This window comes from Leptodactylus fuscus, chromosome 1, assembly GCF_031893055.1.
Source record: "Leptodactylus fuscus isolate aLepFus1 chromosome 1, aLepFus1.hap2, whole genome shotgun sequence".
Classification (NCBI taxonomy): domain Eukaryota; kingdom Metazoa; phylum Chordata; class Amphibia; order Anura; family Leptodactylidae; genus Leptodactylus; species Leptodactylus fuscus.
The window spans coordinates 109,777,506-109,799,814 of record NC_134265.1 but is presented as its reverse complement, the minus strand read 5'-3'; the positions used below and the strand labels follow the sequence as shown (position 1 = coordinate 109,799,814).

Sequence of the window (22,309 nt, the reverse complement as noted above, 5' to 3'; positions counted from 1 at the left end):
TCAGATTCAAACTTTTTATTCTTTAGTATCTACAGATTTTAGGAATTTACAAAACGTAAGTGATGTCCCAGCAAATCTTACAATGCCCGAGAAAAAAGCCATAAATAGCCTTAAAAACAATCCATCTATAATCATCAGGAGCGCAGATAAAGGCGGGGGCATTGTAATTCAGAATCGGGAGACATATATGTACGAGGCCACTCGAATTCTGTCAGACACCAGTTACTATAAACTAATTACCACAGATCCAACCCCAAAACATCATCTAGAATATCTAGATCTTGTGCATAAAGCATTCACCAATGGGGTCCTTACTAAAAAAGAAAGGGATTATCTACTGATTAAAAATCCCACAGCAGCATTGTTTTACCATCTGCCAAAGATCCATAAGGATCAAAAAAATCCCCCTGGTCGCCCGATCATATCAGGGATTAATTCACTTACGAGGAATTTATCACACTACATTGATTTGTTGTTACAGAAATATGTAGTCAATTTACCCTCATATCTCAAAGATTCTGTGTCATTACTTGACACGATCTTACCTATTGAATGGGGGACGGATTTCCACTGGGCCACACTTGATGTGACAGCCTTATATACCAATATTGCACATGATAAGGGGCTAGAAGCAATTCACAGCTTTTTGACACTAGACCATTCAATGCCGACTGTTCAAAAAAATTTTATATTGGAGAGTATTAGGTTTATACTATCTCACAATGTTTTCACATTTGAACAAAAAACATATATACAAATAAAAGGCACGGCCATGGGCACAAGGTTCGCCCCAGCATTTGCCAATCTCTTTATGGGCCGATACGAAGAATCGTTTATACTTAGTTCACATCCATGGTCTAGTAATATCGTCATGTATAAACGTTACATTGATGATTTATTGTTCATTTGGAAAGGGTCACCAGAAACATTCCAAGAATTTACAACATATTTGAATAATAACGACTGGGGCATTACACTAACAGGCAAAGTCGATAAATCTGAAATAGAATATCTGGACCTAGTCCTAATGGGGAAAGGCAATAGAATCCAGACCAAAACATTCTTCAAAAAAGTTGACAGCAACAGCTTATTAAACTTCCAAAGCCTCCATTACCATAAATGGAAAAAGAATGTTCCGTTTGGACAGTTTAAAAGATTGAAACGTAACTGCACAAATGATTTAGACTATCAGACCCAGAGCACTCTTATGACCCAAAGGTTCAAAGAAAAAAAGTACCCTACATCTATTATCAAAGAAGCTCAAAATAAGGCGGCCAGCCTTACCCAAAGAGACTGTCTGGTCACTAATAAAACTAAAGATCCAGGTGAGAAATACAAATATAACTTTATCACCTCCTTTAATGTTGCGCATAAATCCGTCCGTAAAATACTCGAAAAATACTGGCACGTATTATTAAATGATCAGCACCTTAAAACAATTCTTCCCAACAGACCTGCCATTACTTTTAGGCGAGCACGTACACTGAAAAGTATTATTGCCCCAGTAAGCCAAGACAACATAATAGGAAAAAAAGTACCTCGGGAGCTAATAGAACTATTGGCAGTTACAAATGCCGACATCAGAGATGCAAGTGCTGTCTGAATATATCAGAAAATCAAAAAGAGGTAATTAGTACTTCAACACAAGAAAAGTTTCAAATCAAACAAAGACTTGATTGTTCTTCTCAATATGTAGTTTACGTACTGACATGCCAGTGTGGCATACAATATATAGGCAGAACCATTATGGCCCTACGTGATCGTATTAAAAAGCATAGGTTCAATGTTAATAAAGGGTTCGAGAAGCACAGCGTTTCTCGCCATGCGAAATTAAAACACAACTGTGATTTTTCCCAATATATAGTAACCCCCTTAGAACAAATCCCCAATGATGTTGCCAATAGATTTGAGGCTCTCAGAAAAAAAGAAATGTTCTGGATTTACAAAATGAACACACTCCATCCAGACGGCCTAAATGAGGCCCTGGAGGATGTATCATATTAAGCTTTTAAGTAGGTTTCCCTACATTAGGTTATTAATACCTTTTAGCACTATTTATCTTTTTATATTGTACATCTGTAGGAAACCACAGTATGGGGAAATGACTAGCACCAAACCTTATAAGAATTAATTCTTTAGTGCAGGCTATATGGATATTGGTATAGAATTCTATATGTATTATTACAATGAATAACTAGTAATTGGTGATATTTACATCAGACTAATGTATATGTGTCTTTTATGTATATACAAGTACAATTAAAATGGAGAACTAGTAATTAGCAGTGTTTATACTATACCAATATAGATATGCTATTTTTTATTTATCATGCATTACTATTTTTTGTATAAAAGGTTTTAAATTGTCACTCTTACAAAACTAGCCCCATAGACTATTGTCGTTTCATAATGGGAAAAGTGTAGGCACAAACAGGATCTACAAACTAATTCATATTAACCATATAACTAATGATGATCATTATTACCACACAAGCATTGGTATTTAAATACCATCCGATCAATCCCTTCATATCCCTGTTGATATTACCGATGTCCGTCCGGCCCGTCCGACACGTAGTGCGCAGGCGCGGGTGGCCGACATCGGTCTAGTTTTTCTTTTTTTTTTTTTTTCTTTTGGTCCACCCCGCATGCGCGTGTCTTTCGGCAATCTCCGTAATCACGGAGATTCCCGAGGTCGGCGCGCCTGACTCCGTGTGGCCTCGCGCAGGCGCATTGGGTAGTGGATTCGGCGGTCGGTACTTCGGCGGTCAGCACTTAGCGTACAAGACAACTACGTAGAACTATATAACGTTATATAATTAAATACCAAGCACTACTATGACGATTTAATCCCCTCAGAGACTCTTAAATTGAGTCAAAACTCGGGATTTTCACAATATTATTTTGATCTTCGTACGCATGTGCAATACATGCGCGCGTTTTTCTTCTGTTTAAAGAGACCCTCGATGGATACAAACTATCTCCCTCACGCTCATCACTTTTGTTAACTCCTGCAGCACATTTGGTCTTACATCTGTCTGCAAGGTAAGGAATAAACTCTCTTTATCTTTTTGAAGCTAACCTGGATAGCCTAAGTATAAAATACCATAGCTCTTTTGAATCCAAAATGTCTCTCAGTACGACATTTCCTATGCCCTGTGGATAATATTATTATTCCACCAGGTTAATTGTTTTTTAAGTATAACAAATAGACAATGAGGGTGTTTTTGATACAATATTGTTATTTTTATTATTATTTTTATTATGTATGAGTACAAACAATGTTTTTCTTGTCAGCACATGTTTAGTAGGGATCTAAGAATTTAAACACCTATTCGATGTATTCCTATGCATAAAATGCAATAGATGTTTTTTACCTGATACAGTCTCTACTAAGAATTATCTGGCCATTTCTGTGTATTGTATATGTCTATACTAGTACATGTGTTACACTCCTTATATTTATAGAATATTTTTATGTCTGGTTTTTATTAATAGGATAAGTGTGTTCTTTGGTGATATACTTGACAAAGGGGAAATCCCCGAAACGTGGTCATACTGCGTCGTGTATTTAAGAATTTTAATAAAAGTGCGTGTTTTGAACTACTCTTCTGGAGCTAGCGCAGTTTTTCTTCATCCATTGGTCCGTTGCCCTTTCTATAATATCTGGAACCCCCTTTTATCTATGTTATCAACATGGATGATAATGTGGCCCATCCTGATTGGTTATACCATTAGATAATTGTACTTTTCTGTTGGAAAGTGGGAATATGTCATCCTTCTACCCTGACATTTATGACTTGGCCTCCCAAGACTATGTGACTCCAATACAGACCCTTATCCATCCAGCTCCACGTCTAGTTCTTGCTTTGCACATAGAATATGTGGTGTTATATTTTATTGTGCTGTCATTACTGTTCTATAGCTTACACCTCCTAGTGTTGTATCCTTAGGGAAGGAGTCATAGATGAGCAGCGACATGTTTAATAAGACCTCAGAGATCATTAATGCCTTGTAACAGTTTGTCCCGAACCACCAGAACAAACAGGCACAAGTCAGGCACGTTACAGTGCAATTCTCAATTTCGATAAGCACTTATAAACTACATGACAACATGTAGCAGTGACAAGTACTACCCTCTTTTTGTTTTGTACTACAGCCATTTTTTGTTTGTGCATTTTAATTTGTTACTCCCTACTTTCCACAAGCTATAAGTTTTCTACTTCCCATTCATAGAGTTGAGGGCTAATTTTTTGTGGAACAAACTCGACTTCAATTCGACTAGAAAAATTCTGAATGAGGTGGAATTGGAAAATACCCAATTGTGCCAATTTCATAGTTATTGTTTTAGGAAGATAAAACAACAAATAAAGACAATGTTGGGCGTTTAGACTTTTTTTTTTACCCACTATTCATAGCTTCTACTTTTTAACGGCGCTAGGGGGAAACTGGAACTTCCGCACACTCAAGCGGAGGCCTCCGGCATACCCCAGCACCGGAACAGGCTGACATGCCAGCGCTGGACAGAGATTGGGTCAGGCACCTCCGCGTACCACAGCGGAGGGTCTGACCCGACCTAACAGATTTCATACTAACTACACAAATTATGAGGTGTGCATTACATACAAATATGAGCAAATATTACTTAATAAATAATGTCATAATACAATGCCAAATATTGTCCAGCAACCAAGTTATGAACTGTAAAATGTAATAGTAGACAAAGCAAAAAATAACCACAACAAAACAAATCAGAAAACTGCGGCATCCGGAAAGTAAAATGTTGAGAAACGCAAAAGATTTACTGCACACGAATATACTGACTTATACAAGTTATGAAACAGTGCAGTGCTTTGCATGCAGTCCATCCTCTAAAGCCTGCGGAGCACAACAAGTAATCCCAGGTCCCATAGGGATTTTCCTTGCCCTTAGATTCTGAGCTGTGGTTTTTGGTTGCTACAGCAGCTGTGACAAATTCTCATAGGAATGACAAGGCTTTGAACGTGATAGTCTTGTGCTTGCACATTCAGCCCTGCATTTTAGACAAGATGACACACCACAGCACTATTGGTTTCCTTTACACAATCTCAGAAGGTTCGCAGAGTGAGAGTCCATCCATCTCCCCTCCGAGTGCAGGAAGTAATACAACTGGAAATGATATGGATCGGGAGATAAAGACACCACAATCTGGTTCTCGAGGAAAGCAGGATGATGACAGCAAAATTGTGAAAAATGGACCTTTCAATAAAGGAAAAAGCCACCCAAGATTGGCTCAACTAAGAGGACAAATCCGGGCACAAATCAGAGAGCATAGCCCTAGAAACCAAATGATAGAGCTTGTAGATAAAGTCGCCAATGGACAACTTAATAACAAGAACCATTTGGAGGAAAACAAGCGTAAAGGGCCTTTAGAAAGTAACAGAATGTGTCACTGCTCTAACCCAAGCTGCTTTGCTTCAGAGCTTGAAGGAAGATTGCACATAGAGCTGACGGAACTGCGACTTGAGATGAAACACTCTCTTGAGGCTATGAAAGCAGAATTAGGCCAGGAACTTCAAGCAATACATAAAGAGGTCATAGGTTGTTGTCACCATTGTCCTCCTAAAGACGCTGAAGGACCAAAAGAAGCAGAGAAACGTCCCGAGTGGAAAAGTGTCTTTAAAAAGGTCAATCGCAAAGACATACACGAGGCAAAGTCTCCTTCTAAACTGGATGGACAATTCAAAGCAAAGTCTGTGCCGTCACTTGTACATCAGTCAGGCCCCAGCAGGAACCAGGTACTATTAAAGGCAATGACTACTATTGCTGCTAAAAATGCCCTCATGTCTAGCCTTGGGACAAGATCAGATTCTGACCCTATACCGCACACAGCTAGCAAACACATCCACAAACCTATCGTGAAGATAGAAGAGCCACCTGCCCATTCACAAACTAATGGGAATTGGGGAAAGAAGATAAACAGGACTGTAGCCCCTCTCCCACAAAATGGGATTTCAGTTGGTAAAGGCCACTAAGGACTTTCAGAAAACTGTTCAGTGTGATACAATCACTTTGACAATGCAGTACAGGTAAATCGACAGACTTTCTTATTACGTACCGGACCGCAACTGCATAACACCAAGGCTTTTATCTGCTTAAAGTGAGTCTGTCTAGCAAAAGTGTAACGGGATCAGGGGTGGAAATGTCATATGTACATCCTATATATCTGCACAAGGGGCTAACATTTAAACAACTGATAAGTAAAAAGCAGGTGTCAGCCTCTTACTGCAGGCACAGGACTGAGCAAATCAATGTCAGAGATACAAAGGGGGTGAACTATATAAGTTGTTGGAGTAACGTGGTCATATATTGTTCTTGAATGGGAGGGCTTTTCCGGTCTTCGTCCATCCATGAATTCATTTTTAATGGCTTGGTATAAATTTTGCATATCACCACTTTCTGCCACCAGATTGTAAATAGTTAACTAACTAAGCAAGTCATGAAAGACATATGGCTGACATTAAGTGGTAGTTGTACAACAGTTCATTATATGTACATTGTTCATGGTTACTGTTTAACTCCATACATGTAAAGGACATTTACTCCACTATTTAAACGCAATACATGGCTTTAATCCTAACTAGTTTTATACAGGGTATTTTTCTAATTTCTCTCCAATTTCTAACAACTAGCAATACTGTCACAAATATTTTGCTTTTTGTGTGCTAATATGTATCAATTTATCAGAGAAATATATTTTAAAAGATTTATTTATGAACAAAACTATAAGAGAACATGAAGCTACATTGCAGTAAATCTAAATTAATAAAAAAAAAAAAAAAATCTGTTGTTTGGTATCTACAACTCCTATACAGATCCAGCCATCTTTATGCTACTAAACAGTAAACCCTGTATAGCTGTATCTTACAGTCCTTTCCCATATGTTACGACTTTTAACAAGTGGAAACATAAATATGCACGGTGGCTACACACAGTATACAGTTGGCACATAGGACCCTGCTCTGAGAGGATACGACTTAAGCAGCAATCTCTGGGAGGCTCAGGTGTTGGACCACCACCGATCTGATAGGACATCAATGTTAAAGACTGAGAAATGCTCAGGTTGTAAAGAACGTTCTCGCAGCATGTTAGCTGCCACACAGTTGGTAGGGGCTAACCGAATGCAAAGCAATAACTACCCCATTTCAGATAGTTTTTGTAGTGACCACCATTGGTGAGCTCTAGGCAATAAAGTGGATAAACTTGGCTTGTGCAGAACAAGTTTGAAAAGTAATGGTCTCCAGAAATGGGATCTGAGCTGCAAAAGCAGGATATAGTCACTGCACAGTGTATATAGCCGTCTGATTTTGGCTCTGTACACTGTGCGGAAAACAGCTAATTGGTGGTGGTGGTGCTGGGTGTTGCACCCCATCTGATCCAATGTTGAACACCTGCCCTAAGGATACTCTATTAATATCAAGTCTTGAGCAAACCCTTTAATGATTTCCCTTTGCTTAGGGCTCTGTGACTTATGACTCACTTGTAAGGAGCATTAGTGCACATTGTAAGCTGATAGTTACTGCCACATAATTAATGCAGAATTTCCAGGGAAGCTTATTCACAAAGAGTAAATCTAGGCAGAAGCAAGTCATTTCATTTTCTTTGTATCTCAGTTTGCAATGTTGCCTAGTTTCAAAGAACAGATTAAAGAGATTGTCTAGGATTAGAAAGCCATGGCTGCTTACTTGCTAAAAACACCACCACACCTGTCCATGGGTTATATGTGGTATTTTGCAGTTTAGCTCAATTAAAGAGAATGCAGCTAAGGGTTGGTTCACACTAGCGCTTGTATTCCGTCCGCAAGGGGTCCACATGGAGAATGAATTGTGCGGGCAGTGCGCGGCAAGCACACGGAGACCATTATAGTCTATGGCTCCATGTGCTTTGCAAGCACATTGCTTGCAATTGTGATTGCATTACTTCCAGGGGGGGGTCTCCATGCGGACTCCTTGCGGACAGAATACAAGCGCTAGTGTGAACCAACCCTTAGCTGCAATACCACACAGATCCTGTGAATATGCATATCACTTTTTTTAACCCCTTCTTGCCATCCATTGTACTCTTACGGCAGATGTCGGGTATTTAAATATGGAGGCTGCTTAGAAGCTGAGAGACTGCCATAGCCGCCAGGTCTTTGCTGTATTATACAACAAAGACTAAGTACCAATGCCCACGATCAGTGCTGAGCATTAAGGCCCCTGGCGCCTCAATCGGCTTTGGCGCATGGGTGCTGCCATTTTGCGGAGGATCACCAGCACCCAGAGCAAATTTAGGGGCTAGCAGTCCATTTCCATGACAGCCAGGAGCCTATTGAAGGCTCCTAGGCTTGTCTCAGCATTACATCTACTACTTGGTTCTCTATACACCCTGTAATAGAAGTGACAGTGATGTTCAAGACCCCCAGGGGAGGTGGGGCTAATAATTACAGTATTAAATAAAAAAGTTAAGAAATTTAATCTTAAAAGAATTAAAAATTTGAATCAACCCCCTTTCCCTAGAATACACATAAAAGTAAAAAAAATTACTGTGAAACACATACACATTAGGTATTCTGTGTGTCTGAAAACACCCGGTCTACATACATATAAGCAAAATTTTGCCCATGTGGCTGCAAAGTGAATGCTGCAGAAATGAAGCCTGTAAGAAAATTGTACAAATGCACTTTTTCTCCTATTTCACCCCATTCTGATTTTTTTTCCAGATTCACAGTACTTTGTACACAATAATAAATAGTTTCATTACGAAGAACAATTCATCTTGCAAACATTAAGCCCTCATATTGCTCTGTGAACGGAAAAAATTTAAAAAGTTATGAGGTTTGGAAGACGGGGAGTCACAAAACGCCTCTGGTGGGAAGGGGTTAAAGAAAGCAACTATGTTGTTGGTTATTAATTTATCAAACCACACTGTATATTTGTCCCTATATCTGCTCATATCTGTAGCTAATGTCTGTAAATCAGAAACGTAAAACATTTTTTGTTCAGTAAATGCTAATAATATGTCTTTGCTGTAGTGAAAAAATTTGCATGAGCACCAATTTACCAAAAGTGCTGCATTCATAGAAGACAGATAAAAAGAATAAATAAAGTATACAACAACAAGCCATTGAATAAAACTATTAGACTCTCTATCTGAACGGTGTGTGGATTCATTAAAGTACAATTATTTATGTGTGTGTGTGTGTGTACACACACACATATATATATATTACATACATGCGCACACACACATATATATACAGTATATGTATATATATATATATATATATATATATATATATATATATATATATATATATATATATACACATATATATATTTATTTAAAGAGCACTTGTCAGCTCTCCTAACATGCATGCTTTAGTACATGCTAAAAGTTAATTCTGGACAGTATTCTCCTCTCCTTGGTGCCATTCCTCTGTTATTCATCCCAGAAATGAATTAATAAATTAACAACTTGGTGTTATCATTCTCAGCCCTACATAGTATCCAGTAGGTCACATCAGTCACCATCACCACACTGAAGCCGGTTGATTTCCTGAATGTCTGTGTTTATAAATGTATGATTCTTCCCTGTGCTTAGCTGGAGTGAGTTATGATACACAGCCTTCCACTGTTAGAAAGGAAATTAATCAATTTTATTAATTAATTAATTTTTTTTTTTTAAAAAAGGAATAGCAGTTGGTCAGCAATTTATAGTCATGAATGAATTTTGTGGGGGAGGCTGTGGCACAAAAGGGGTCATGATTAGTATGTGGGGGGCACTGAAGGGATATAAGAATGAGGTGAAAGCTTGTGTGGAGAGAAAGGGAATGATGTCTTCATGGTGGTCTGGGCCCTGATAGAGAAGGTAAGAAAGTAGGAAACATATGCTGCTAAAATGTACAGATGGGATAGATATGACAGTTGTGCAGAAAAGTTGAGCAGGGAGACCAAGCTGAGCTTTTGTACCAGGGTCCATGAGTCTTAAGTTACGCCACTGACTGGTAGCACTGATTGACAACATCAGAATATATACGCATACATTGACAGGGAAATAGTAACACCCATTTTTAGGATGGAAATCGAGGTGCTGCATTGCTAATTGCACACAACCATATGTGGGCCGCCGGCCATGACTGAACGGCACGCCTGGCGCACGAGTGGCACACAGATGTCATCCGTGCGCTGCCTGTGCACCAGCCAAGCTTCTGCTGCCGCATTCATTCAATGAATGCGAGCTGTGGAATGCAAAACCAGTCAGGAATAGGACCTGTCCTGAGGTTTGCTGCCCAGATTGTCAGCCGGCACGCTGATACATGTAATACACAATCGTGTGCGTGGGCCAACAGAAATTAATGGGTCAGTGTGCTATCCAGGAAAAACCTGAATACTGAACTCGCACACGGTTGCGTGCAAGAGGCCTTAGACAGAGTTGTTGTAGAACTGTTACTTAATGAGGGAAAACAAATATTTACTAAAATAGTTATACCGCTATAGATGAGACTCTGCTCATATCTACTTCAGAAAAAATAACAAAGTCTCCAATGTAGAAGTGATTATATCCTATCAAATAATAAGAGTCCCTGACTGCAGTTGTGCAAAAAACAAAATAACCTGATTATTTTCCGTTTTCTTTATTTCAATAATTCACTTTTACATACAAGCATGCTTCTTATGACCTTTCATTTCTATTAATATATTTTCTTTATATTTATACATATTTCTTCTCTTTTTCATTGCTCATTTCAACTAAGGATGTGTTCACATTGTCAGGATTTCCAGCCTTCTGTTCCATTATCCTGGTGAACTTCATTGATTATAATAGGGTCTCTCCAACTTCTATTATATTGTCCTATATATTGTCCCTCATTTTTGATGGAATCTACAACGGGGACCAAATGGACACAAGGACATATATATGAACATATCATTTATTCACATATGGATGTGATGTCACCCATGATTGTCAAATTGTAGCACATGTCCGTTAATCTGGAAGGGATTCACAACCCAATGCCAGACAAATTAACATTCCAATTTCTTCTTTTCCAAAGAATACTAAATCCATTTTATGGGGGAGGGATAGGGTATATACATTTTTAGTACGGGCAAAATGACCAGTGTAGTATAAATTACATGACAAATGTGTTGCAAATTTCATTTTATTAAAATACTTCATGGTTGCTGAATATGTACATGCAGAGGTGCATCTTCCATGAGGCGACATGAGGCGATGGCCTCCGGCATATGAGAGGGCGGCACTTTTTTAAGTTCACCTCTACTTAATGAGTTATTGGTAGCGACCAATAATTTTACTGATCTGTCCATACTCCTGTCCAGGCCACTCTCCGCTGCTTCGTTTTATACAGTGCTAAACTTACATCACAACGCTGAAGAACCCAGGACGCAATGTACAGCATCCTGGAGTTCTTCATCGTTGTCTACAGTGTGTCCTGGAGGCGGCAGTGGAGGGCAGCCTGGGCTGGAGTCAAGCAGCAGAGAAACTAGGCTCGCCCCTAGTATATTGTTCAAAACAGAATCCACATCTTTAATAAATCTGGTGAATTCTGGGATTTATATCGAAACCTCAATTAATGTATTAATGTGAAATGATAGTGAAATATATTTGCGGATGGAATTAATAGTGGACACAGCCATCAGAACTGGCAGAGGATCCTGCGATAGGCCCAGGCGCTGACACAATAAGGGAGCCTTAGATCTAACAAAAGATCCCTCCAGTTGGAGTTGACTGTGAAGCTAATCACTTGCCAATAGGGTCTATCTATTAGTTAATTCACGGATAACTATTAGACCTTATTAATGATATAAGTGTGCAGTAATAAAAACATATAGTACAATGCCATTGAAAGCGGTTGTGCACATATGTATAGGTTCACCGTGGGTCCTAAGAAGATGTATCTGTATAATGAATATCCTCATATAACAAATCTATTCCTGGTGATCTTCATACAAAATGCTTGGGTGTGAATCCCATAACTGTGAAAGCATTGGCAGCTTAATAATAAGTGCAAGATAAAGATATAAGCAATGCAAATATTGACCTCACATACTCAAGAATAGAGTAATAAATGTTCCTTAGATCAATGCTTCTAAACTATTTTCTACTAAGGCCCCACCATCCAAAACATTGTAACACTTGCTCCTCACCATGCATGGTCGAGGTTCTTAAAATAAAAAAATATTACCAATTTACCTTTCGTTTGTCTCCTAAACCCAGAATAGCATTAAAATAAGCTCAACAAAGTTGATTTATGTTGGATTTCACAGCATATATTCACTTCTGTGAAAACTGTCTCTCCAGTGGCACCAACAACTAGGGGGCTCCTCACCAACAAGTGGGGGGCTCCTCACCAACAAGTAGGGGGCTCCTCACCAACAACTAGGGGGCTCCTCAACAACAACTAGGGGGCTCCTCACTAACAAGTAGGGGGCTCCTCACAAACAACTAGGGGGCTCCTCAACAACAAGTAGGGGGCTCCTCAACAACAACTAGGGGGGCTCAACAACAACTAGGGGGCTCCTCAACAACAACTAGGGGGGCTCCTCAACAACAACTAGGGGGCTCCTCACTAACAAGTAGGGGGCTCCTCACCAACAACTAGGGGGCTCCTCAACAACAAGTAGGGGGCTCCTCAACAACAACTAGGGGGCTCCTCAACAACACCTAGGGGGCTCCTCGCCAACAACTAGGGGGCTCCTCAACAACAACTAGGGGGCTCCTCACTAACAAGTAGGAGGCTCCTCACCAACAACTAGGGGGCTCCTCAACAACAAGTAGGGGGCTCCTCAACAACAAGTAGGGGGCTCCTCAACAACAACTAGGGGGCTCCTCACTAACAACTAGGGGGCTCCTCACTAACAACTAGGGGGATCCTCAACAACAACTAGGGGGCTCCTCACTAACAAGTAGGGGGTTCCTCACCAACAACTAGGGGGCTCCTCAACAAGTAGGGGGCTCCTCGCCAACAAGTAGGGGGCTCCTCAACAACAACTAGGGGCTCCTCAACAACAACTAGGGGGCCCCTCACTAACAAGTAGGGGGCTCCTCAACAACAAGTAGGGGGCTCCTCAACAACAACTAGGGGAGCTCCTCAGTAACAAGTAGGGGGCTCCTCATTAACAAGTAGGAGGCTCCTCACCAACAAGTAGGGGGCTCCTCAACAACAAGTAGGGGGCTCCTCACTAACAAGTAGGGGGCTCCTCAACAACAAGTAGGGGGCTCCTCAACAACACCTAGGGAGCACCAAACCAAAAAATAGAGGGCACCTTACTGTTTGAGAGGCAGAGATTTAGATTATGAGCAATGGCATGTACACAACATGACAAATATATTTCATAGCAATTTATAAATGCTTAAATTGATTTCCTAATCCTGACACAGTCTCATTGATAACTGGTATAGCAGGTACAGAGTTCAGTAGTATATTTTGTGTATTCACAGATCCATTATTTGCATTGTATGTGATGCAGCTTTTCCTTCATTTTTCAATAAGTTCCATCCAATCGTGAAATTTCAGCAAATGATAGCAGCCAAGATAATTGTAAATCCTTCTAGTCATGCAATATTTTGAGTGTGAGATATAATAGAACCAAGGTTAATACTGGAGCCTGGAGAGTAGATGTAGAGCTGGCAGTGGCATCTTTAGAGGCCAATACTTTGCGACTCTTAAGTGGCTGAGGTGGTCGGAAATTGTCAGTCATTTTGAGCAAAGCTTCTCCCTGAGCAGAGAAATACACTGTATCTGTCATGATTCGATGCTGGAAATAAAACAGAGAATAACTTTATGTAGCATAGGATACAGTCATACAGGGACCCTAAACTGTTGTTACACAACAGTTACACTATATATCACTCTTGTGACACAAGAGTGATATTTCTTAGCCTAATATTAAACCTAACCCCCAGATAGTATAACACCCCCTTTTTATTGGCCCACTACACAATACATGAACCACTTTTTTTTTGGTCCACAACATGATACATGACCCCTTTTATCTTCTCCCCCATGTGGTATATGATCCCCTTCTTCTGCTGCCCCACACAGTATATGACCCCCTTTTTTTACCTCCCCCCACACATCATATAACCTCCTTTTTTTTACCTCCACCACACAGCATCAGATCCCCCTATTTATGGCCCCAAAACAGTTTATGGCCATTTTTTAAAGCCCACATACAGTATATGACTCCCTTTTTTCCACCTCACCCACCCAGTTTAGGACCCCCATTTCTCCCCCACACAGAGTAGTGGTTGATAACTGACCTGTTCAGTCCGCCCTCCGCTGCTGCCTCCAGGGCATGCTATAACTGAGACTGCAGAACCCTGGGACATTGTACATAGGGTCCCAGTATTCATCAGCATTGTGGCGTAAGTGTAGCGCTGCATAGAGGAGGAGGTGGAGGGCAGCATAGAGCTTTGTTCTTACTGTGACTAGGAGTCCAGTGGGCGGTCTCACGCAGCGATTGACACTTTCCTCTGTATATGCAGCCATACATAGATCGCTGTCAGTTACTGATCAGGACCTCCCACTGGACTCGGAAGCATATAAAGAGCAGTACAATGTGACAGTTTCCCTTTGAGGACAAAATGGCTGGGCAAATAAATAGTCTACAATAGAAATGTAATGTGTTCTACCAGATATGATAATACAGCGTATACTAAGCATGATATTAATTGCAGCTACTAGAAATATTATACTTATGCAATGATGCAGAAAGTTTTTCCTTGTCTTTTACCTGTGTTTTACTAATGGAAATTGGATGCTCAAACACTGTCCAAATGACGGCCTCAGAACAGTCAGGAGTAGTGAGGGAGCCTTCATATCGATAGTACTGGGACAACTGACTCGGCGGTGGAAGAAGGCTTTCCAGGGGAAATGTTGGAATCATAGTAAAGTCTCCTGGAAACAGATTTACAGTGAGAAAGGTGAGCCATGTGATAAAATGCACGTGATGCATCCCAAAACCAGAATAAAAGGAAAGAGAATATTAATTTCTGTTCACAGGGGATGAAGTAATAATGCATAATGCACTGCAAGCCTGGCAACCATACGGATGCTATGGAATATAAATTTACAGAGTCCAAAAAAAACATTACAGGGAAGAAAATTGAAAAATTTGATGTTTAGGTCTGTAAGAGCTGGTGATATTTGGCCTCGAAGGGACTGTAGGAGATTTAAAATAATGTTTGATTTTTATTTCCAGAAATGGCGCCTCACTTGTCCACAATCAGCACTTGGTATTGCAACAGGGCCCAAATACAGGTTCCTGTCTGCAAACTTTGGTGAGGTTTTACCTTCAAATGTGTACAAGTTAAACTTCACTAACTGCAAAATAGCTCACATGACATATTACTCAAATGGTACACATAACAGAGGCTCACATAGCAATTATATAATATTATGGATTTCCACATTACAATTAGAGAACTGAAATACATATCCATACATCCATCCTGCTGGACCATTCTTTACCCATACTGACCTTCCAGTGACACATTCTTCATAGCAGTCACCAATGGACCGTAACTGGGGTTCTCTGCTTCTCCTATCTAAAATACAAGCACTGTATTACACAGGGCAAGAGAAACGTCTAAAGTATTGACATTCTGTGTAGCTCTTACCCAGTGGCGTAATTAGGAATGGCGGGGCCCCGTGGCGAACTCTTGACATGGCCCCCCCCCCAACCGACGACCTTGACCGACCCCCTCCTCCGCATTCCTGCACGCTCTATTATGTCCCTCAGTGGCCCCTGCACACAGTATTATGCCCCTTAGTGGCCCCTGCACACAGTATTATGTCCCTTAGTCGCCCCTGCACACAGTATTATGTCCCTTAGTGGCGCCTGCACACACTATTATGCCCCTTAGTGGCCCGTGCACACATTATTATGTCCCTTAGTCGCCCCTGCACACAGTATTATGTCCCTTACTGGCCCCTGCACACACTATTATGCCCCTTAGTCGCCCCTGCACACAGTATTATGCCCCATAGTGGCCCCTGCACACAGTATTATGCTCCATAGTGGCCCCTACACACAGTATTATCCCCCATAGTGGCCCCTGCACACACTATTATGCCCCTTAGTGGCCCCTGCACACAGTATTATGCCCAATAGTGGCCTCTGCACACAGTATTATGTCCCTTAGTGGCCCCTGCACACAGTATTATCCCCCATAGTGGCCCCTGCACACAGTATTATGCCCCATAGTGGCCCCTGCACACAGTATTATGCCCCATAGTGGCCCCTGCACACAGCATTATGTCTCTTAGTGGCCCCTGCACACAGTATTATGTCCCTTAGTGGCCCCTGCACACACTATTACGCCCCTTACTGGCCCCTGCACACAGTATTATGTCCCTTAGTCGCCCCTGCACACATTATTATGTCCCTTAGTGGCCCCTGTACACACTATTATGCCCCTTAGTGGCACCTGCACACACTATTATGCCCCTTAGTGGCCTCTGCACACAGTATTATGCCCCATAGTGGCCCCTGCATACAGTATTATGCTCCATAGTGGCCCCTGCATACAGTATTATGCTCCATAGTGGCCCCTGCACACAGTATTATGCTCCATAGTGGCCCCTACACACAGTATTATCCCCCATAGTGGCCCCTGCACACACTATTATGCCCCTTAATGGCCCCTTCACACAGTATTATGTCCCTTAGTGGCCCCTGCACACACTATTATGTCCCACTGTGAACACCCATAAACAATTATTATACTCTGGGGTCTTTTCAGAAGGCCCAGCCAGGATCAGTAAGTAAATTGGGCTCATAACGGCCTATTAAAAAATTAAAAAAAAATGCTGCGGTAGCGGCTGTCACCGGGCCCCCTAATGTCCCGGGCCCTGTGGCAGCTGCCTCTGCTGTTATGGCGGTAGTTACACCACTGCTCTTACCGTGAATAGAATTCCTAATACTGCCAAGCCCTGGGGATCTTTCTTGGCCTCTGTGATGGTACTGAATTTAGTATTCATATGTACAATATGCAACTAAGGGGAGAAAAATAGAAATTCAATGTACCATTTAATGTACTGGACTTATCTTAGAATAAACCATCAAGATGGTATTATTCCTATTATTACATAATCTAAATATTTACATAGGACATTTAGATCTTGTGAAACCAAATGTAATGATTAAAGCATGTCATTGAATAACCAACCACTGACTGCAACAGGTATCACATCTAGTCACAAAGTTCTCTATAGTAAGACTTAGAAACATACCTCAATAGGGAACTGCTTCCCGTCCATTGTATGCTCCGATCCCTCCCTGTTAGGACTTCCCCAGTGGAAATGGAATTGTACAGCCTTGTATTTATTGGGTAGTCCTGCTCCACTGATGTAGATATCTCCTGAGAGACTTAGCAGAACTGGAAGACATAATGTAAGTCTTATTTCCACTACTTTTAATACAATATGGATTGTGTTCAAGTAAAATGCACTGGAGGACAGAATATAAAGAATTTCATTTATATTATAGATAATGAAAAATAAGGATTATTATTATTGGATGATGGAAGCTAGAAGGTGTCATGGAGAAATGTTCCCACCTGAATGTCCATCATTCATAAGCTTCCACTGACCAGGAGGTGCATGATCAAATCCTTGGAAAGTGATGTTATCCAGATGGTTATCTCTCTTTACTTTTGTCTTCTCAATATTGATAGGAGATTGACGGTCACCACCACAGTTATGACTAAAGTCTTTCCAATGGTCATGACCTGATCAGAAACACATGAAATACAGACAGTCAAGACTTACAAAGCGAGTATTCTATTCTAGTAGTTTGCACTCTCCCCAAAATATCCAAAACTGCTGTTACGTAAGAGAATCTCTAAATATCAGGAGAAACGTCATGCAGATCACTAAAACATGAACTCCATGAGAAACCGCACCATAACACTGCCCAAGAGTCTGGGCTGGTTGACCTTGGTCTCTGATAGACAGCTGTTCGCACTTAGGTTAATATGTTGTATTACAGATGAAAACATCTAAATTTGCTGATATAATAACCTGTCAGAAGATCAGAGGATCAGCTTGAAGAGTTTTAGCCTCAAGTGCAAAACCAGTGATACAGCCCTCAACCTAGCTTGTGTCATTTACAATACTGGTGTGCTTTTATTTGGCAAGGGGTCATTGGGTTCCCTTACATGACTCAAATGTGACTGCGACCACTGCTCCCTTTATAGCTACCCCCCAACCCCCTTTGAGAAGCTAGTCAAATGGCAAATAATCATTGAAGGCTAAATATGGCATTATCTTATTGCCCAGTTCTGCACTCACCGCATGTGGGGTTTTGAGAAGAGTAACACCACTGACCTGTGTAAAGAGACAGATATGAATAACATTCTTTATTAAAGTAAATATTCTATGTCAATATGGCATCATCCATTTATAATCTATATGCCTGTTACAGGTAAAAGGTAACACAGCATTTGTAGCTGACTTCTGATGCCTAAAGCGGATCAGTCATATTAGAAGCTGCTAACTAACTTTTCAATGAGAAGTTTTCAGTGAAGCTCAAAAGAAATTTACTATATATTTTAACCCTTTCCCACCACAGCCATTTTTTTTATAGCTCTATCAATGAAAAAATATAGAGATATGCTTCCCACAGTCAGCTTTTTACATTTAGTAAATGTGATAAAACACAACAAAACCCATGAGAATCTGGCAAATTTAACATAATATAAATGAGATACAAAACCTAATGATGAATTGTGGATTTTACACATAAACACCCCCTGCTTCAAACAAAAAAAAATTAAGAAAAGCTGAACTAAACAAAAATCATTGGTGCCCTTGATGCTATATTCTGAAGAATTTCATTTGAGAACTAACTACCATAAATATGTTTCATATAGTGTTTTCCACCAAGTTGACAAATTTTGACAAATACTTTTATGGCAGCTGCTTATTCACAAATAATTGGTCTATACATTATATATTCATTAATTTGATATACAAATAATAAATCGATATACAATGTACATAAACAAATTTCCCATTGAGCTGTATACACAACATCTACTTTTACCTTCTTTTTTGTAGGCAATAATAAGTATTTCTTGCACAATATCCCAATAGATTGAAGAAGTAACTGGTGAAAATACTAGCACTGGAAAGTGTGGCAGCGCTCATGTCCACGTTTAGTCATGCCGAGGAATAATAAATATATTAATGTATTCTCACCTCCTCCAGACACCAGTATAATGAAGGGAAAACTTATTAAAGTCACGCAGAGCTGAAAGACATTCATGCTGAATTTGTATTCTACAAGTTACACTGCAGAGCAGTAACGTTATGCAGAATCTGAGCCTCCGTTTTCCCACAACCTGGTAGACTGTTCAGTCTCATTCAACTCACGCATCAGTATATATATGTATCTATCAGGGCTGAGTTTTAAGTTAACTCTTTCCAGAACATTAAGCTTGCCTCCTCTTGGGATGCTGAAGTAACTCTACCTGTTCCAGTGGGCCTATTCATTGTTGAACATTAAGTAACAGGCAGCTTGTTCCAGTCTGACCACTTTCAGCGAGCTGTTGATAGGCCGGCTCCTTCATCAGTCCCTATTGTACAGCAATAGAATGTTTAGGCACTTTAATCACAAAAATACTTGTTTTTATGTAAGAGTATAAAAAAAAACAAAAAAAAAACCTCTTGTCTCTTGCTCTACTAGTATAGAAAGTACGGTAATTTATTACGACCAGGCCTGTTTGGGCCGTAAGAACCAGGCATTTTTTTCAATTTTACTTTACAAATATTGTGCAGTTCACCATGTGATATAACTAACTGATGTTCAGTAGGGTTCATTCACCGATGCAACTAAGGTCTTATGGGCCCCGGTGCAACTTTTCTCCAGGGACCCCTACCCAGTCCCTATAGTGAATTCTTGATAGTGGTGGTTACCGACGCTGCAGCAGCGATATACTTGAAATGGATACAGCTTTACTACCCACAACTTCAGTTATCAAGAATACGGCAATTGAGCAGCGCAGCACCTGGCATGTAAACAATAATGGGACAGATTACATATTCCGGTCCATTTCCAGCGGCCTGCAGGCCCCGTACCTCTCCAGGCCCGGTTGTTACCCCACTGGTTACATTCATACCCAATATAATCTGGAGTTTTTATGTTATCTGCTTTTGCACAAAAATACATTTGTTTTTGAGTCATATTCTGAGAGCCATAACTTTTTTTTTCTACCAATGGAATTGTGAGATAAGGTGAAGTTTTCCTTGGTTTCACTTTTTATTTCATTTTTGGGAGACAGGATAACCAAAACCAGCAATTTCACCATTTATTTACATACGAAGTTCACCATGCAAGTAAAATAATGTGATAATTTTATAGCTTAGGACTCAGCAATGCTATTTATGTGCAGTTATTTTTCAATGACTTTTCTTTGTTTTTTGTTGTTTGTGACAAAATATCACGCTGCAGCAGTTTCTCCAATTGCAGAATTTTAGGTTAACTCTGATACATCTTTATATCTATATATTGGATTGTATTTCTTCTGTAGGCAACCCAGTGATAGCCATTATCTTATCTGTTTCAGTAACTTATCAACTCCCAGAAATTGTGGAGTGGGGGATGCTAGGTGCGTCAGTTACCCTGAAAAACATCTGTCAACTAAGGGGTTAAACAACTGGAATTAATGTTATCATTCAGAGGTGTATCTTGAAGCTCCTGGGCCCCAATGCAAAATCTGTAATGGGATCCCTATCTACTTTGTGTCATATAGAATAGTGGTATATTTTATATGGCAGAGTGCCTTTGGGCCTGCAGTTACTACCTCTGCATTCCCTATAGCAGGGGTAGGGAACGTACGGCTCTCCAGCTGTTGCAAAACTACAACTCCCAGCATGCATACTGGCTCTGCTGTTCTGGGAAGTCCCATGGAAGTGAATGGAGCATGCTGGGAGTTGTAGTTTCACAGCAGCTATGAGCCAAAGGTTCCCTACCCCTGCCCTATAGCTACACTCGGCTATCACTGTCCCAGCTGTTACACTGAGACCACAGAGATCTACATTTCCTCATGTATGTAAATTGGGGCACGGGCAGACTGGAGTGCCCAATGGCACACTATACAGCTGAATGCAAATATTATCTGCCTTCTATTTGCAAATTCATAAAACTGCACCTACACATTTTTTTCAGTATTAGCCTGCTTGTCACCTACTTTGTTACTTTGGACTGATTCTGTCCTGTAGTCCTCTCAGCCACCTGCTGACTATCTCTTACTTTAGTGTAGGGACCCTTAGGGCCCGTTCCCACGGAGTAACGCTGCGCTCATTCTGACACGTAAACACATGTCAGAGTGAGCGCTTCAGAACAGAATCCCGTTGACTTCAATGGGTTCCTTCTTAGGCGGGCTACACATTGAAATCAATGGGAGGCTTTTTAACCTATTGATTTAAAGTGTTACGCGTATTAAACGGAACCTATTGAAGTCAATGATATTCTGTTTTGAAGCGCTCACTCTGACCTTTAATAACGGTGTTTTGTTAGTGTATAATTTTTTTTATTATTATTATTTTATTTACTTTTTCTAAACTTTTCTATTAATTTTTATTTTTTTTTTACATTGTGTCCCCATAAGGTCATAATAGACTTTTGGGGAAATCTGATTTTTTTTGACTTTTTTTTGTATTGGAAACTGATTTCCCCTGCAATTGGGCATGGTACATTTATCCCCATTTGCATGAGGAATACAGCCTCCTGCTTGCTGTTTTAAGACTAATAGAGCTGGTCTGGGTCCTGTAGGACTCAGCAGCTCTTGTAAGATTACGTGACCGCAGGGTCAGAGGGGATCTTCATAATGGCGGCGCCCATAGCTGTGCATACAGCGTTCATTGATTGAGAAGGCAGAGAAGGTAATAAATAGAGATGAGCGAATATGCTCGATCGAATAGCTCCCAGCGCCAGGGAAGGTGGGAGGGGCAGTAAGCACGGGAAGTGTTTTTGCAGCGGGAGTTATGCGGCATAGGTATTCGATCGAGCATATTCACTCATCTCTAGAGATGAGCGAACACTGTTCGGATCAGCCGATCCGAACAGCACGCTCCCTTAGAAATGAATGGAAGCACCTGTGACGCCGGCCAGCCACCGGCAATGTCAGCGTCACAGGTGCTTCCATTCATTTCTATGGGTGCGTGCTGTTCGGATTGGGTGATCCGAACAGTGTTTGCTCATCTCTACTCATCTCTAGTAATAAACCTTCCTTGTCTTCTCTCTGGGTGCTCGGGCTGAAG

At 40.6% G+C, this 22,309-nt stretch overlaps 1 protein-coding gene across 1 annotated transcript in view; it reads right to left on the bottom strand.

Moving 5' to 3' along the window:
• Positions 1–13,312: 13,312 nt before the first annotated feature.
• LOC142204569 (carbonic anhydrase 15-like) overlaps positions 13,313–22,309 on the bottom strand; it is a 38,184-nt gene continuing 29,187 nt past the window's right edge. The window contains exons 2-9 of the mRNA XM_075275886.1: positions 19,519–19,623; positions 18,338–18,373; positions 17,605–17,775; positions 17,279–17,424; positions 16,949–17,041; positions 15,525–15,591; positions 14,778–14,941; positions 13,313–13,799 (exon numbers count right to left, since the gene is read on the bottom strand). Coding sequence (XP_075131987.1) covers positions 13,593–13,799; positions 14,778–14,941; positions 15,525–15,591; positions 16,949–17,041; positions 17,279–17,424; positions 17,605–17,775; positions 18,338–18,373; positions 19,519–19,540 — 906 coding nt within the window. The 5' untranslated portion in view covers positions 19,541–19,623 and the 3' untranslated portion in view covers positions 13,313–13,592. The remainder of the gene's footprint in view (positions 13,800–14,777; positions 14,942–15,524; positions 15,592–16,948; positions 17,042–17,278; positions 17,425–17,604; positions 17,776–18,337; positions 18,374–19,518; positions 19,624–22,309) is intronic.